This window comes from Colossoma macropomum, unplaced genomic scaffold, assembly GCF_904425465.1.
Source record: "Colossoma macropomum unplaced genomic scaffold, Colossoma_macropomum, whole genome shotgun sequence".
Classification (NCBI taxonomy): Eukaryota; Metazoa; Chordata; class Actinopteri; order Characiformes; family Serrasalmidae; genus Colossoma; species Colossoma macropomum.
Genome location: NW_023494785.1, coordinates 11,900,394 through 11,915,678, shown reverse-complemented (window position 1 = coordinate 11,915,678; position 15,285 = coordinate 11,900,394). Strand labels below are relative to the sequence as shown.

Sequence of the window (15,285 nt, the reverse complement as noted above, 5' to 3'; positions counted from 1 at the left end):
AGTGTTTTGGACTGCAAGGACTGGAGCCTGACACACGCACCTTAACATATTCTACTGTTCGTTATCGGCCAAAACCAAGAGTTCAGAGTCAGAATTAGTATCAAGAAAAAGAAGTTGGATCGATGCATTTGACAACCCACCAATTCTGAAGTCAGAGGTGATCTTAGACATCTCCAGCATCAGGCTGGTGCCCAAGTTCTTGACGTTTTCCAGATCATCCTTCATGGAGTAGGACAGGTCCATAAGGTAGTACAGGTCTATAGGATAGTCCTCTGCTCTTTTGAACTTCAGGTCTATCGTCTGTGGTTCTCCTGCAGGAACAGAAGTGTAATGTCATTCATTTACTGCACACAGTTCATTTTTCAAATCTACATTTCTAACCTGAACAGTTTTAGCACTGCATCATATAAATGGGATTCAGTTGCAGGATTTCAAATTTACAGTGTAACACCTAACTCAGATTTCAAACACGTGTTTTAACAATACCAGATCTGAGGCTGAGGGAAAGTTTCTGTGGCTGGATCTGGGTGATGTCCTCAGGTTTGAGTTTCTCTCCTCCTTTCTTGCGGTTGGTGACAAGTTTGTTTCGGAGGATCTTCTGACTTCCTCGAGGGTTCTCGATCTTGGCTGCCACGCAACCTCTCTTCCGTAGAGACTCCAGGTCATCACAGCGGGCTGATGTGGGTTCACCCTGCTTCAGGAACTCCTGCGAGGAGAGGACAGTACAAAAAGGATAAGCTGGGCCTCATACAAGAGACTGAGCAGCATACAGAAATAAGACACTACTTGTCACAGTTTTTTAAACAGCACATGTAAATTATGTGGCCATTCTGTTATTATCAGCATCAGATGATGCTCTGTTTGGTAACACACAGTTTCCAAATATACCATTCACTCCTCCTCCTGTTACTCATATGTGGAAACTAAGTCTCAAAAGTGGCCCATTTCAAATTCATTGTTTTTGTAGATCATTTTATATTAAGACTAAGACTAAGATTAATTAAGACTACACCAGTTTATCACTGCCTATTCATATTGATATTTTAAGGAGTGTTTTAGCCCAGACTGCTTTTAGATAAGGCAGAATATAGGGCAGCCAGTCAGAAGAGAGGATATTTATATATTTAACTCTTAAAAGCACAGTAGCAAAAAACTGTTAAAGTTTAAAGAAATAAAAGGAGATTTAAAGGGAGAAAAATTAATTTTGGTATATAAACATGAAGAAAAAGTATATAAAAAATATAGTATAGCTGCTGTGATAATAATAATAATAATATGTAATTAATATTATCCAAATTTATAGGCGATACTGAATATCACAACCAGTGAACTTCAGCATCACTTACTGTGTAGTATTAGTAGTGTAGTACTTTACCAGTATATCTGGCTTCAGGTTTGTAATAGCATTGCTGCATTTCTCATGTCAGAATCTGACTCATTACGTCTGGTAAAGTGGTTAGTTGACTCAACAGCACTGAGCAGATTTTTTATGGAGTGCTGCAGATTCATGGAACAGGAGTAGCTGCGTCTGGGTTTCTCAATCCCACACTAAACCACACAGAACTGGAAAGGGCTGCTGGGACATTCACTTCAGCCACAACACCAAACACCTCAAGAATGGAGGAACGTAGTCAAAGCAGATACATTTCTGCTATTTGTTTTGAAATGGCAGCTCGACCAAAAAATCATTTTACATAGATTTTCCTGTATGTCAAATGTCAAGACATCTGAAGTTCCATCTTTAGTCTGCACTGGGCTGTGTTAAGTAATCTCAAACAGACAAAATATAAAAATGGTTAAAGACGTTGCATAGCTAAAAACAGAAGTAGGAGCCATTATGAAGCCTGAACTTTGTCTGTACTTTTGTTCATTTTTATAGATAGAAGTCCACATAAGTCATTTGAGATTGCTTAACAACTTGCTTGAAAAGTGTGGCATGTCTGTGACGATGTAGGTAAGCAGACTGCGCTCTGCTAACTGGTAGAATAGAAACATCCATTACTTGTCAGCTACATTAGCTTCATAACTCCAATGCAAACATTTCAGACACCAAAAATGGCTTATTCACTCCAATTTTGGTGCAATTGTGTACACTTTTTTCACATAATTTAACATTTCCTAATATGGCACCTGAGATAAGCTGCATAGGAAATTTACATTCTTACATTATTTTTTGTTTGTTTACTGAGTGCTCACAGCAGGATGGGGGATGATTTTATGAGAGGGTGTAGCTGTGTGATTAGTATTTGGCGAAAAGAAACAATAATCCAAATGTTTTGCTGTCTTAGCATTCAACGCACAAGTGGTGGAAACAAACATCACAAGTAGCCAGCATGAATGACTTCTTTGTCTTTTTTCTTTTTTAATTTATGACAAATTAATGTGACTAATTAGAGAAGTATAATAAGATTTTATTGCTGCTGTTGCCAAAGCAATGTCAATTTCAGAATATAAGTTTAAAAGTGTTAGATTTCTTTATTTTTGATGTTTTGATACATCTGTAGCAAAAGTCAGAGACCACCTGTCATATATCCACATCTTCAAAGTTCAGTCACAACTTGGTTGCATTTTCTGCTTCTCACAATCCAAGTAATCCCAAACATAGTTAATGATGTTGAAGACTGAGGATCAGAGTCTGGACTCTGGGGAGGTCAGTCCATTGTTCTCAAAACACAAACAGCAGCTTCTTTGTTTGATTTGCAGATTTTCTACTTTGTTGTTTTTGTTTTTTCTTTTTTTGTCTCTTTCTTTCTCTCAGTAAGGTCTTGACAGACACACATCCTTTCAGACTCACACTGTTGAGTTGTCTTCTCACAGTGGAAGGACAGACAGAAACATTTGTGGTATTTTTTCAGATCTGAAGCAGGAGTGGAGCTTCTTTTTTCTCAGCTGATGGTACTGATGGCGACAGTTTCGGTGGTCTACCAGTTCCTGCATGGTTGTTAGGAATCCTTTTTTCTCTACTTCTTTTGATAATATTTTGAGCTCCAGCTTTGGAAACTCCTGTTTTTTTCCACTTATTTTCTTTGACTCCCCCCTTCATTATGGGAGTGGACTGTCTTATATCTAATCATCTCAAAAAACTCCTGAAAAATGAATAACTAAATGAATGTTCTGACTGATATCAAATAAGTAAATACTGGCCTCTGACTTTGGCCAAAGTCTGTACAGGAAAGCCTGTTTACTTGGCGGCTGTTTTTGCAACACCGCCAGGAAGTTATATCCACCCATACGAGACCAGACTCCTCTCTCTCTGAATGGGGAGAGGCCAAAATACTCAAAACAAAAGGTCTAATTACAGTTTAAAAAACATCTGACAAAAACTTCATAAATAGTTTGTATCATCTGGCTCACAAAAATGTGATTTTCAGGTTGTTCTGGCTAATGTGATTATGCAGATCTCTACAACGAGGGGGGCTTTTCCTGCTAGTGCCACAGTGTAGTTCCCCGCAGGGTAACCAGCAAGACTGGCTCTTTTCACTAAAGGGCAAGAAAACAGACGCCATGTTGAGCGTTATGAGGTTATAACACCTCTGCTTTTACTGTAGCTCAAAATAACAATACTCCATTTTCAAGAGATAAAAAGAACAAATTAGTGAACAGGCGGCCTGTTTTCTCAGTCATGAACGTTATTCCTGACTGGCCTGTTTGTCTTTTTTTTACAATAACAAAAACAGAAAGAGTCAAATAAGCTTATACTGGCTCTACTCACTGTGTCCGTGCACCATCCACATTTAGCCCCCACTTGTATGCAGTCCCCGCAGGATTCCGCATTAGCCTTGATGCACTCATTCCCCTCTGCGGATAACAGAAGCAACAGAAACTCATCATGCAGGACAAAAAAAAAAAAACAAGTTGGCAATCAGAGCTGCCTCTCTCGCATCATTTCATTTGAAACTCTGTGGTCATCAGTAATTGGAGCCAGAGATGGACTCGTCCATGTTTTCCATTCTGTATTATGCTCCAATTCATCTTAGGTGGAGTTACTTCTGCATAATCACATCAGTACATTACACTGAAAGAGGGACTCGCTTTACAGATACGAAATGATTATATTAAATTACAATTTACTCATTTTGAGTTTGAATTAGATGAGAGAGCACAACTTCAGTAAAATGCTCTCCAGAGTTAATCACTTCAATTTAATATAGAAATGCAAAATGAAAGAGTCAGATCATGTTACCTGGCTGAGCGCTGCTGTAGCATATAACTCCTAACAATGTCGAAAGGAAAAGTAGTTTAAGTTCCATCTGAAATTGGAGAGACAAAGAAAAAAAAAACATTATACAGCGGCCATAAAACGCATCAAGATTAGCTCCAATATTCACACTATAGCAGCAAAAATGCATAATACATATCACTGATTTATAACCTGCTCAGTATTTAAAGGGTTTAGTTGCAAAATGCATTATAAACCATGATTTACATTAGTGGAAGAGGGTTGTACACATACAAAGATATTAATGCCATGTTATGATTAATAACACCTTTATTAGAGAAATAAGAAAGTGTTTTCCAATACAAGTTAACTCGCTCTACCCAAAATTGTCACAAATGAACACACAGCATTTTGGAATGAAGCTCTTCAAGCTCGTACAGAAAGCACACAAATAGCTTTGACACCCCAAATGACAGACTGTTTCCAGGTCATCTATGAGCCCTGTGATGTGTAGATATAAGCAGAGGTCATAAACCTCCACCAAGCAGCAGTGCTTTTCTATTCTGAGTCCCTGCAGCACAGAGGAACCGGAGTGGCTAATTTCACTTCTGCCTTTTCTCACATAGCATTCTAGGCCAAGAGTATCCAGCGGTCACTGGTTGTCAGGCAGTTTCCTAGTAGCGTTTTCCTCTGCCAGAAATAGTCACTTTCCCTTAGCACAGTGGTGTCACAAAAGTGGCTGATTTTCTTTTCTTGACAAATTAATTTGACAAATTAAGAACAGTAATTATATTATGTTATTATTGCCAAATTAATAGCAATTAATGAACATTGTAGAAGTTTAAAGTAGGGCAGTAACTAATATTAACATTTGTAATCAACTCATCTATAGAAAATTAATCAAGTAAATGATCATGTTTTTTAAAAGGCCCGGCAATAAAAATAGACATAACTTGTAATCTATTGAAGTACCTTACAGAGCCTTACAGAGATTCTACAATGAAGCTTTTAAAAGGACTTCATAAAAATATATCTTCACTGTTGGAGCAAAACCTTTTACCTTTAAGATGGTAACTTTACAGGAGAAAGAAAAAACATTCTCATTCACATAATTTTAAGGGGAGCAGGTGTTTTCAAACTACGTAAAAAAAATAAATACATAAATAAATAAACAAACAAAAATGTAGATTTTTTTGGTGAAATTCTCCAGTAACTTTGCACAATTAACACAGAATCACTGCCAATTCATTAAGAGGAGATAATCACAACAGCCCCATTTACCCCTGTTAAATGGCCAAGATCATGTAATTACTGAATAATAAGCGTTAGGGTGTAACAAATTTGAGATTTTAAAAGGTGTGTCCACCAAAGTCTCTACTTTTGAAACACTGATATGTTCATTTAAGCACCACTGAATGTTCTCTGGAAGCTACAGCTCAAAATCACAGTATTTCATTTCTTGCAACAAAATCAACCACATGTAGCAGGACATCTGAACACGTCCCTCTGCCATAAATAATTCAGGTCCACTTGGGTCAGAGACATCTGTTTACCGTTTATATCCTCTGTTATTCCCCTCCCCCAACACAAAAATACAACTGCAAGCCATCCCTCAGAGGACTCAGAGGATATTCAGGCCGCCTGACAGTTCAATACACAAATGGCTCTTCTTCCAGGTAAAGCAATATCGATTTCTCGGCGATGACTCAGGCCTATGATTTATTTGGAATATTACGCTCCTGCTCATCATATCAGAGTTTTAAGATGCAGCACTGCAGGTTGACATATAGCCCTGGATAGAAGTTTAGGCCTTGGGTACATTTCAGTTAGATTTTAATTTCAAAACTTTACGTTCACCTTTTATATCTGATTGAAACTGAATGTTACCATTACAAAACACTGTAGGAAGGGGCTGGATTTTTACTTTCAAAATCAAGCATTTACATATATTAAACCTCCAATTCAAGTTCTGTATCGTAAGAGATGCATTTCAGATTCCATCAGCATAACATTTCACAACACATTCAACCGAAACAATTGCCAACGGAGCAATGAATGCCTGCTATAAATGCACACCACACAATGGGAGGAGAGACCCACATTATAATGACAACAGGAGGGTGGCTAAACGCTGGTAGGCTTGTGGTACGTCAAAATTACATGGTATGTCTGAAGGCACAGGCATGAAGCAGGGCAGAAATGGCAGCTAGAGCTGGCTGGCGACACAGGAACCCTGAGTGTGAGAGGGCTGTGCCGGGTCAAACTGAGAACACACGCCTCCTTTACTCAACACAATGCATGTGGTTCACATTAAGACTCAATGAGTAGAGGTGAGGCAGCTCCAGAGGAATTCCACCCTATTACGCACCATAATCAGACACAAGAGAGTTACTGTTTTTAACACAGCAGCCACAGAGTGAGGCTTTTGCTACAAACCTATTGGAAAGAAAATTATATTTCACAGTCGGAAGCATGGCTCAATGAAATAAACTGAAAAGTTCTGTTCTAGTGTGGATTCTTATGTTCCAAACAAAACCATAAATTTGTGTTTGTAATTGTGATTATATTGTGCATTTGCATTTGTTAATGTGTTAATGTTTTCATTTTCAGTTTACTAGAGCATTCAACCATATTTAAAAGTACAATATTTGAAACCAAAGTGATTTAAAGTGTCTGATCTAATGCTCTAGCCTCAAGTTAATATGTTAGCCCCAATCAAACACACTAGCCACCATCTACCATATTAGTCATGATACAATACGACACGGTATGATACACTATGATATGATTTGATATAAAGCTGCGACATGACTATTTTCATAATTGATTAACCACAAAATGAATGTGATAAACCTCAACTTTTATGGGTTAAAACCACATTGAAAATATAGCTTGCTGACCTCTTAAACCTGCATGTTGGTCCAGACTTCGATTCCAGACTTTCATGACTACGTAACTCACATAACTTTACTTTGAAAAAAAAAGCTGATTTGAATGTACTTGATTCAAATGTGTACACTGGTTTCACATGAATGAAACATATTACACCAACACCATTACTCTCTTTCATTTTGCTTACTTTTGCCAAAGACAGTGTTGATGTATTTTATTCATGTGCAACTGATGTGCACATTTGACTTAAGTAATTATAGGGCAACCCTTTTTTCAATGTAATTTTATAGTAGTTACTATAAATCAATAATACATCTGTGCTGAATAGTAAATCTGCTGTTTCTAAACTCACCTTTTGACATTTTCGACATATTTAATTTTATGTGGCCATATTTATTTTTACAGGTAATGACCAGTCCTTGTACCTGTAAGGTCTAAAGTGCAGGAGTTACATTCTGTGTGCATGTCTGTGTTGAGTGTTAAGTTGATGTATTGCTCTGTGCCTGTTATACACAGAGGCAGACAGCCTGTCGGGCAGTAGGACCAGATTAGATCATGCCTGTGTGGCAACATCCTCTTTGAGGTCCACACTTACACGGTTACTTTCTGACATCACTCTGCTGCTATTCCTATCGCATACTGAGAACACAGTAGGTGTAAATACGTACTGTCCTATCAGCACTGCACCAAAACTAGCGGAAAATGACCTAACTTGTGTAAGTGGTCAGGAGGGCAAAGTGATAAGTTAACTGAACTGTTTCAAAACATTTGCATGTGACATTCAAGCTCTGAAATGACCCATTTGGGCCTGAAGGAAAACTTACAGTATGTCTTCTAACTGAATGTGGCCAAGTAAACAGCAGCTAATCAAGACCAGCTTAAATGAAAGCCAAACCTGAACTAAGAGTTATGAGATTGAACCATGCCTGTAAAACACCAGCAAGTCAACTTCAGGAAAAAAAGAGAGAGAAACGTCTGTTTCTGTTTCAGTGCAGTTTAACAGCTGGAGAGAGGAATGCAGTGGAAATTCTCCTCTGAGAACAACATGGCCAGCTACCTCTCAGCGTAACAGCATGGTACAAGATGCATATGGAGTCTTTCTGAGACGGGGGGATTTTCTAAAGAAAGAAAAATCGCACAAAATTGTAATGGAAATACTGGAGCATAACAGACCTTAGTTTCTTCACCTTCTGCTTATCTTCTTTATTGGTTGAACAATTACCAGAACATCTTAGCATGCAATTAACAACATTAGCACTGTTTGTGTGGACAAAATCAAGGAAAACTGAGCACTGAATATCTTTAAAGATCATAAAACAGAGCTAGTCTACACAGAGAAAATGGTTCATGATTTTATTGCATACAAAAAAATGTGTTACATCAAGAGAACTGCTTTGTTTAAAGGTGCATGAGTCAAAAATTTAAAATACTCAACTTCTGGAGGTTAAATAGGTGAATTACAAAAATACTGGAATGATTTTTTTACTCTTTGGATCTGCTTCCCATTCATCAACACAAATGCGCCCATAGAGTCAACAGTGACCAGTGAGTTGGTTTAGAGTCTGTCAGCATTATCAAGCACTGTTATAACTTCACTTTCTATTGATAAGAAAGGCTGTTTATTAAGGATACTGCCTTAGGCTGCATTCAGACGGTGGAACATATTCTGCATAGAATCTTTCTAAACCACAAGAAAATGGCCTGTGACAAGTTCTGCAAAGCAGAGAAGGTGTGGAGTAGATTTTTATGGGTAGTGCTGAGGGTTAGACACCACACTAAATGGATAGACTCAAGAAACTAGTGTCATTTTGGAAGAGAAAAACAGGAAGAAAACGTCCATCAGGTTTGGTTGCTCCCAATCAGCCCATGTGAATATTAGCAAACTTACCAAGTGCCTTAAACACCACAACCATCAAAGAAACACAAGATTGTATTTCTACACTGAAGTAAACCAAGCTATGGTAGTGAGGGGTGCTCCTCGTCTATTTTCAATGATTTTTTAGCAAACCTCAGTGATAACAATGTCCAGTTCAACGTTAACCCGTCCTCTTTTTTGATTGGTTTCCTTATGAAATGTGACATATGAGGAGCAAAGCATTTCTGGTGAAGTTGAACTTTTTTCAACTCTATCTGCAAAGATCTGCAGCAGAAAATTCTGTTATGCGCAGATTTGGATGCAGTTGATTAGTATTACATACATCTCTATCATGTATGTCCAAAGTGTTTCTTTACCAAGCTTAAACCTGCTTGATGCAGGTTTATCTACATGATTCATTATGTACAGTCGGCAATTCACACTGTTCAACTTGTTTCGTTTCATGTTCACATACCTGTCCAGAAGGAACAAAAAGGAACTTCCAAAATTCCATCCCTGAAAAAGCATTTCCAATGTTTTTCTTGCTTTAGCACATTTCTTTTTAAGTTTTTGGCAGCACAGCATGTTTTTCCCCACAGTACTAGAACCAGGTAGTAGAGGTCTGTGGAGGACCGCTCCCACAAGATTTCATTCCCCTCCCACAGACAATTGGAATCGTTTGTCCTGCTTCCACCCACAATTGAAACGTTTTGGCCCACTCCCGCCTGCGCACTTCTGTCAGGGTGAATGGACATTCAACATCTGTCATGGTCTATTCACAAATACATTATTCTCTGCTGAAATAACACAGTAGTCATGGTCACCGTGGCTCACTGTGAAGTAACTTCACCATACACAGTTCATTTCTTGTAAACAAAAAGCAGTAATTAGACCACAGAATGATTAATTTCTGGTATTTTGCTTGGCTCAGCAGCTGTGGTCGTAGACCAAGGGCTCTGCCATCTCTGTAAGCTACAAGAATTTGCGTGTTGTTCACGTGATCGCTAGCTTCTCAACTCTTTAGAATGACTTCATTCATTTTAATTGTTTTACTGTTATAATTTTATATTATTTATATATATGATTTAGTGATCGTTCTACTTTATTTAGGCTGTTCATTAATTTGAGGGATTTCTCTTCATGCATGCTTCATCCCGCTCCCGCCTGCAGTGGGCTGGTTATCTGCACGCTCCTGCACACAACACTGAAAATTTGTCTGCGCTGCAAGATACCGTGACGGGTCCCGTGGGGCCAGCAGGAATCCGCGGGAGTGCAGACCTTTATCTGCCGGGACAGGTCACTAACTGGATCCCGGCATGCTTTCTTAGCTGAGCAGACTGAGATGGGGCGGAGTTATGTTGTGTAGGGGGGTGTCATAAAATGACCAACTGGAGGTCAGAGACTAGCTCAACGCTCCGTCCTGCAGTCTTTAAGTTTCAGTTCTGGCAATTACTGTGTTAATATAATGCACTGTATTCATGCGCAACCACATGACACACTTTAGTCAATTCAAAGCACCATTTTTTTCAGTGTATGAACTCAAGGAACCCTGAAACAAAATGCAGAAAAGGTTTTGTTGAAGGAGCACTGAGGTTTCCCTTACTCAGCAGAGAAGGCCTGCATCCAATTCTATTGACATTAACTTGGACAGAACCTTACAGAATAAGGCAACGAGGCTACATGCCCAAACTGAAGATATACAGAACAGTACAGTAAGAAAAGGCTATTCTTAACAAAAGGAGAAAAACAGGAAAGAGCGGCCTTCACAGGAGGACACTGAAATCCCACCCCTATTCCACCCCTCCATTCTGGAGCATGGAAAACCCTGCTTTTCAACACCAACCTCACTCACACAGCTAACTCCTCTACTCCCCCCCCCCTCTCTCTCTCTCTCTCTCGCTCTCTCTCTCATTCTAAGACTGGGAAAGGGGAATCAGGACACCCACACAAATACCCTGTTCATCCTCTGCCCTGAAGAACGGGCCAAACACAACCATGACATAATACCCACTTTAACCAGGGGGTTAAAGCGGGAGGCGTGTAATGAGGTCCAGGTCCAAGCTGAACAATCTGCCCACAGAGTCTCAAACTACACCAACCCCCTCTCTCTTTAACTCTCCCACTCATCCTCCCTCTGCCTGTTGCTCTTTCCCAAATCTGTTTCTCATTCTCTTATGACAGACAAAAGGCATATATTACAAAGGACCGGGCACTGAAGAGCTAGGAGCACCCACAGTTATAGAGGAGTAATTTATACATGTGGTACTCTGATAAGTACTCTGAAAGTCCATTCTCTATCTGGAGTTTCAAACACAGTGAAAGAGAACACCATTTAAAGCTTAACAGACTTCAACAATGCTACAATCTTTGTTCTGAAACGTCAACTTTTACAGGACCCTTCACTACACTTCAGTTACAGCTGTACCTTTACTTAAGCCCACCGTAATTAATTAGTGTGTGATCGATACTGTTTATTTCTGCTTTGGTCACTTAGTCTCTTATTACACCTCCATAAGCAGTAAAGACTAAGCTCTGAGCACAGAGATGCCAAATCAGCAGCAACACTTAAAGCCTATGGAGCTGTTTGTAATGGTCAGCCTCTCTTGTAGCGACTGAAAAAAAAATTGATTTATTTGCAGATTTGTTAAGAATTAGCTCTGACAGCATCAATAACTCAGTGGACCACTTACAATATGTACTACATTTACAAACCTTCAATGAAGGCAAATGTCAGAACGTTTTCACCTAGTTGATGTCCATCCAGAAATGTCAGGATTTGCATTTCATTAACAGCTATGAACGCCCCAGCTGCAGTGTGAAACTGGTATTAAGTAATTCAGGGATGTACCAGAACTTTCAAACACTGGTACATCCCTTATTTCGCTTAATGAAATAAGTAGAGAAAATCTGACGCAAGTATGAATTCCATTGTGAGGATCGATATGATATTTCAATTCTGGGCTCAACATTAATATTTATTTATGAGTTCAGACCATACCTTCAGCATGTGGTGGTAATATGAGGGAGAACTGATTGAGGGAGGGGGAAGAACTCTGAGAACTTGGGCTGGAGTTCTGGGCAGCTTCTGCCTGTAGCTAGAAGGCCAGATCTCTCCTCATAGCTGTAGCAGGACTGATGCAGGACTGAGGAACTGGAAGGAGATGGGGTGGCGGTGGGGATTGCGAACACTTCGTCACAGGAACGGAAGGTGAGGATGTGAATTTATAGGGCATTAGATTGAAAGAAGGAGGGGTTTCAGCCATGCTCCTCCCCCCAAACTTCAGTTATAACATAACTACATATGTGTTAAAAAAGGCATTGACTTTAGAGAGATCTAAATGAAGAGTCTTATTCCAAAATGCTGTATATACATTTGTAACAAATTTGGATTTAATGAGTTTTGAAAAGAAAAAACAAAAAAACAGTTGAATTAAAATTGAAAACACATTTTTCTCTAATAAAGGTGGTATTAATCATAATATAGCACTGATATTTTGTATGGGTAAAGCTCACTCCCACCAACACATATCACAAAAAAAAAATATTGTAAGTGGTCTGTAATGCGTTTTGAAACGAAACACTTCAACTACATTTCACACAGACGGTTCTCAAACAGAACGTTTCAGTGTCTGAAATACCAGCATCCTAATAAAATAAACAACTTCAGGAAAAGCCTTTAGACTGAGTGAGTACATATCATAATCCCCTTACTCTCCCCTTTCACTTTACTCTGATAGGCTTCATCCAGATGATCACTGACACAAAAAGATGACAAATGAGAACTGAGAGACTGAGCGACACAAACTGCTTTTTCCAACTTTTTGATACTTTTCAATCAATACAACATTTGTGTTTGCAGGCAGAAGAGGACATTAGAGCATGTTGATGTTGATATCAAGATTAGGATGACACTAGCAGAAAATACTAGATCGGATATCAGAGGGGAAAAAAGAATTAATCTGATCTAATCCTGTAACAAATCTGTCATGAAACAGCACTCACTCACACTGAGTGCTGTGGTGTTGTTAGCTGTGTTTAGAGTAGTAGAGTGTTTCAGTAGTTTCAGCAGGACTTTTAGATGTTCGTTTAAGTGCTTAACTTAGTAGCTTTCAAAGAAAAGAAATATCAGATCAGTATCAGCTGATACTCAAGGTATTAAAAGTAGTATCAAAAGAAGAAGGGGTTTTGTGCCTTCTCTAGAGGAAAGACTTTATTATGATGTGAATCTGACAAAATGTTGTTGTTGCAAACAGTCTTGTTTTGATAATTTCTACCCATTAAAACAAATACAAAAAGTAAAGACTTGAATCTGTCAATACAAAATGTAAGTGGAATGTAAATGTAATTATTTTCATAACTATGCAATTGATTACATTTAAATGATACAGTAAAACAACAGGAATCCCTCTTGGTTTCTAAGGGGTTAATCATGAACAAATCGATTCCAAAAAATGTGAGTTGAACTCATGTGCAGTTCAGCGAGGGCTGCGTAATCCTCGCTGAGTCTCGCCAGCCGTGCGATTGCTGAGTTGGCTTTCTTTCACTGGCTTTGCTGGAAACTGGCCTCATCACAGAGGATAGCTGCACACAGCCTGGCACACGGCCAAAAGCTTTTGCTGAGGGTTAGAGCATTAAAAAATGAGACATAGTATGCCTTTTTAAGCTAAAATCAACAAAGTAGATACATCTAACCACAATGGCTGGCTATTTGTACAACTTGTAACATTTGGGATTCGCCAGCGTTCAAAAGATTCCATCCAGGTGGCTGTAAAACGATCACCATCTCCGCCGGAACAAATCAGCACCACCTCCTTCACTGAATCTGCTGCTGAGGCAATCTCCATGATTTACAATCTGGGAACACGAGGCACTTCAACATGCCCATCTACGCCTTTCATTACGCTAGTGTACCGATTCATATAAGAAGGGGGGAGAAGACGTAGATAGATCCCTGACAGAGATCCATCACTCTGCGAGAGGAAACATGGTGTATAGATATCAGCCATGGATGTAAGACGGCAGCCAAATCCAATCTGTAACCACATGGTGTAAACACTATGTGGTTTGCAATTATTTTAAGGGTTTAAACTATGACCCGGCCGAGGTGACGTGGACTTCTCTAACAGGAATGAACCTGGGCTGACCTGGCATCTGCTTGCAAGTGTGCTAAATGCTTTAAGTCGAATAAAAGGCCCTCATATCTTCAGACTGCTCACATCAAAGAAGCTGGTTGTTCTGCTGAGGTTCAAATGGTCAAATTACCTCTAATTTCTAATCTAACCTGATATGGGCGAGAATACCTTTAAATTAAAGCTGACTCTTTGATTCTTCAAAGAGTTTAAACAGATAGCCAACAGAGGCTGGTAGAGCAGACTAAAGCCACACTCAACTAAGAGTATTACTTCTGTGATATATGAACAGGTAATATTAAAAGTACTACTTCAAAAAAAAAAAAACTTGAAAAGTACAAAAGTACCAGGTGAAAAATGATCTTAAGCACTGAGTAACAGTGAGTCAGCATAGGAACGCAGGCCTTATTCTTCTTTTTTACTGTCCTCTTTGTATAAAATAAAACTAATAAACAAATAAATTAATCAACCTAATATTGAATTACTAACATGTAACTGGACAAACAGTATATCACTTTTCATACAAATCATGTTGTTTCATAAAACAAGTAGGAAATATTACGAATTGAAAACACTCCAACTGAGAACTACAATCCATCAAAATTTTACTTGAGTTCATGTAACTGAGTAAAAGTAACTAGTTCCTACTGATACTACTACTATCTAACAAAGTGGGGGCTTTTCCAAAGCTCCTTATGCATCCTAAAACTATACTAAGTATTGTCTTTGGCCATTGGTTAAACATCTCCATGTCCTGTTAGTTGCATGTTACATGTTGACTGAAAATAATAATATACTGTTGGGATTATATTAGTACAAACTGTATTTGTGATATGCCTTGTATTATATACAAATGCATTAGCCAGTCAATTATGTGACTTGGTTTAAAACTGTCCTGCTTTATACTGACAGAAATATTTTCTATTTTTCAGATCACAAAAATGCCTTGAATCATCGAAACAGCCACAGAAACTAAAGCTTTAATTGGGCCTGAAATTTTGGTTCAAACCCAAAGGCAGCCCAAAAAGTTTTTGTCTGAGTCTGACCCAACATCATCAAGTTTTGAGTCCAAAACTGACCAGAATTCAACAAAATACTTTCTGAAATGGACCTAAACCAGCCCAAAATGTTGAATAAAACCTGACAGCATCAATTCATCGCAGAGCGAAAATAATATCTGGCATTAGATTAGGTACACATAAAATAAAAATAATATGGTTTAATAGATACAATGTATTAATTAATCAGTG

At 38.6% G+C, this 15,285-nt stretch overlaps 1 protein-coding gene across 1 annotated transcript in view; it reads right to left on the bottom strand.

The window, feature by feature from the left end:
• The window catches only part of itgb1a (integrin, beta 1a), a 40,033-nt gene that overhangs the window by 14,601 nt on the left and 10,147 nt on the right, over nt 1–15,285 (bottom strand). Inside the window, 4 exon segments of the mRNA XM_036582817.1 lie at nt 141–311; nt 487–706; nt 3,713–3,798; nt 4,184–4,250. Coding sequence (XP_036438710.1) covers nt 141–311; nt 487–706; nt 3,713–3,798; nt 4,184–4,250 — 544 coding nt within the window.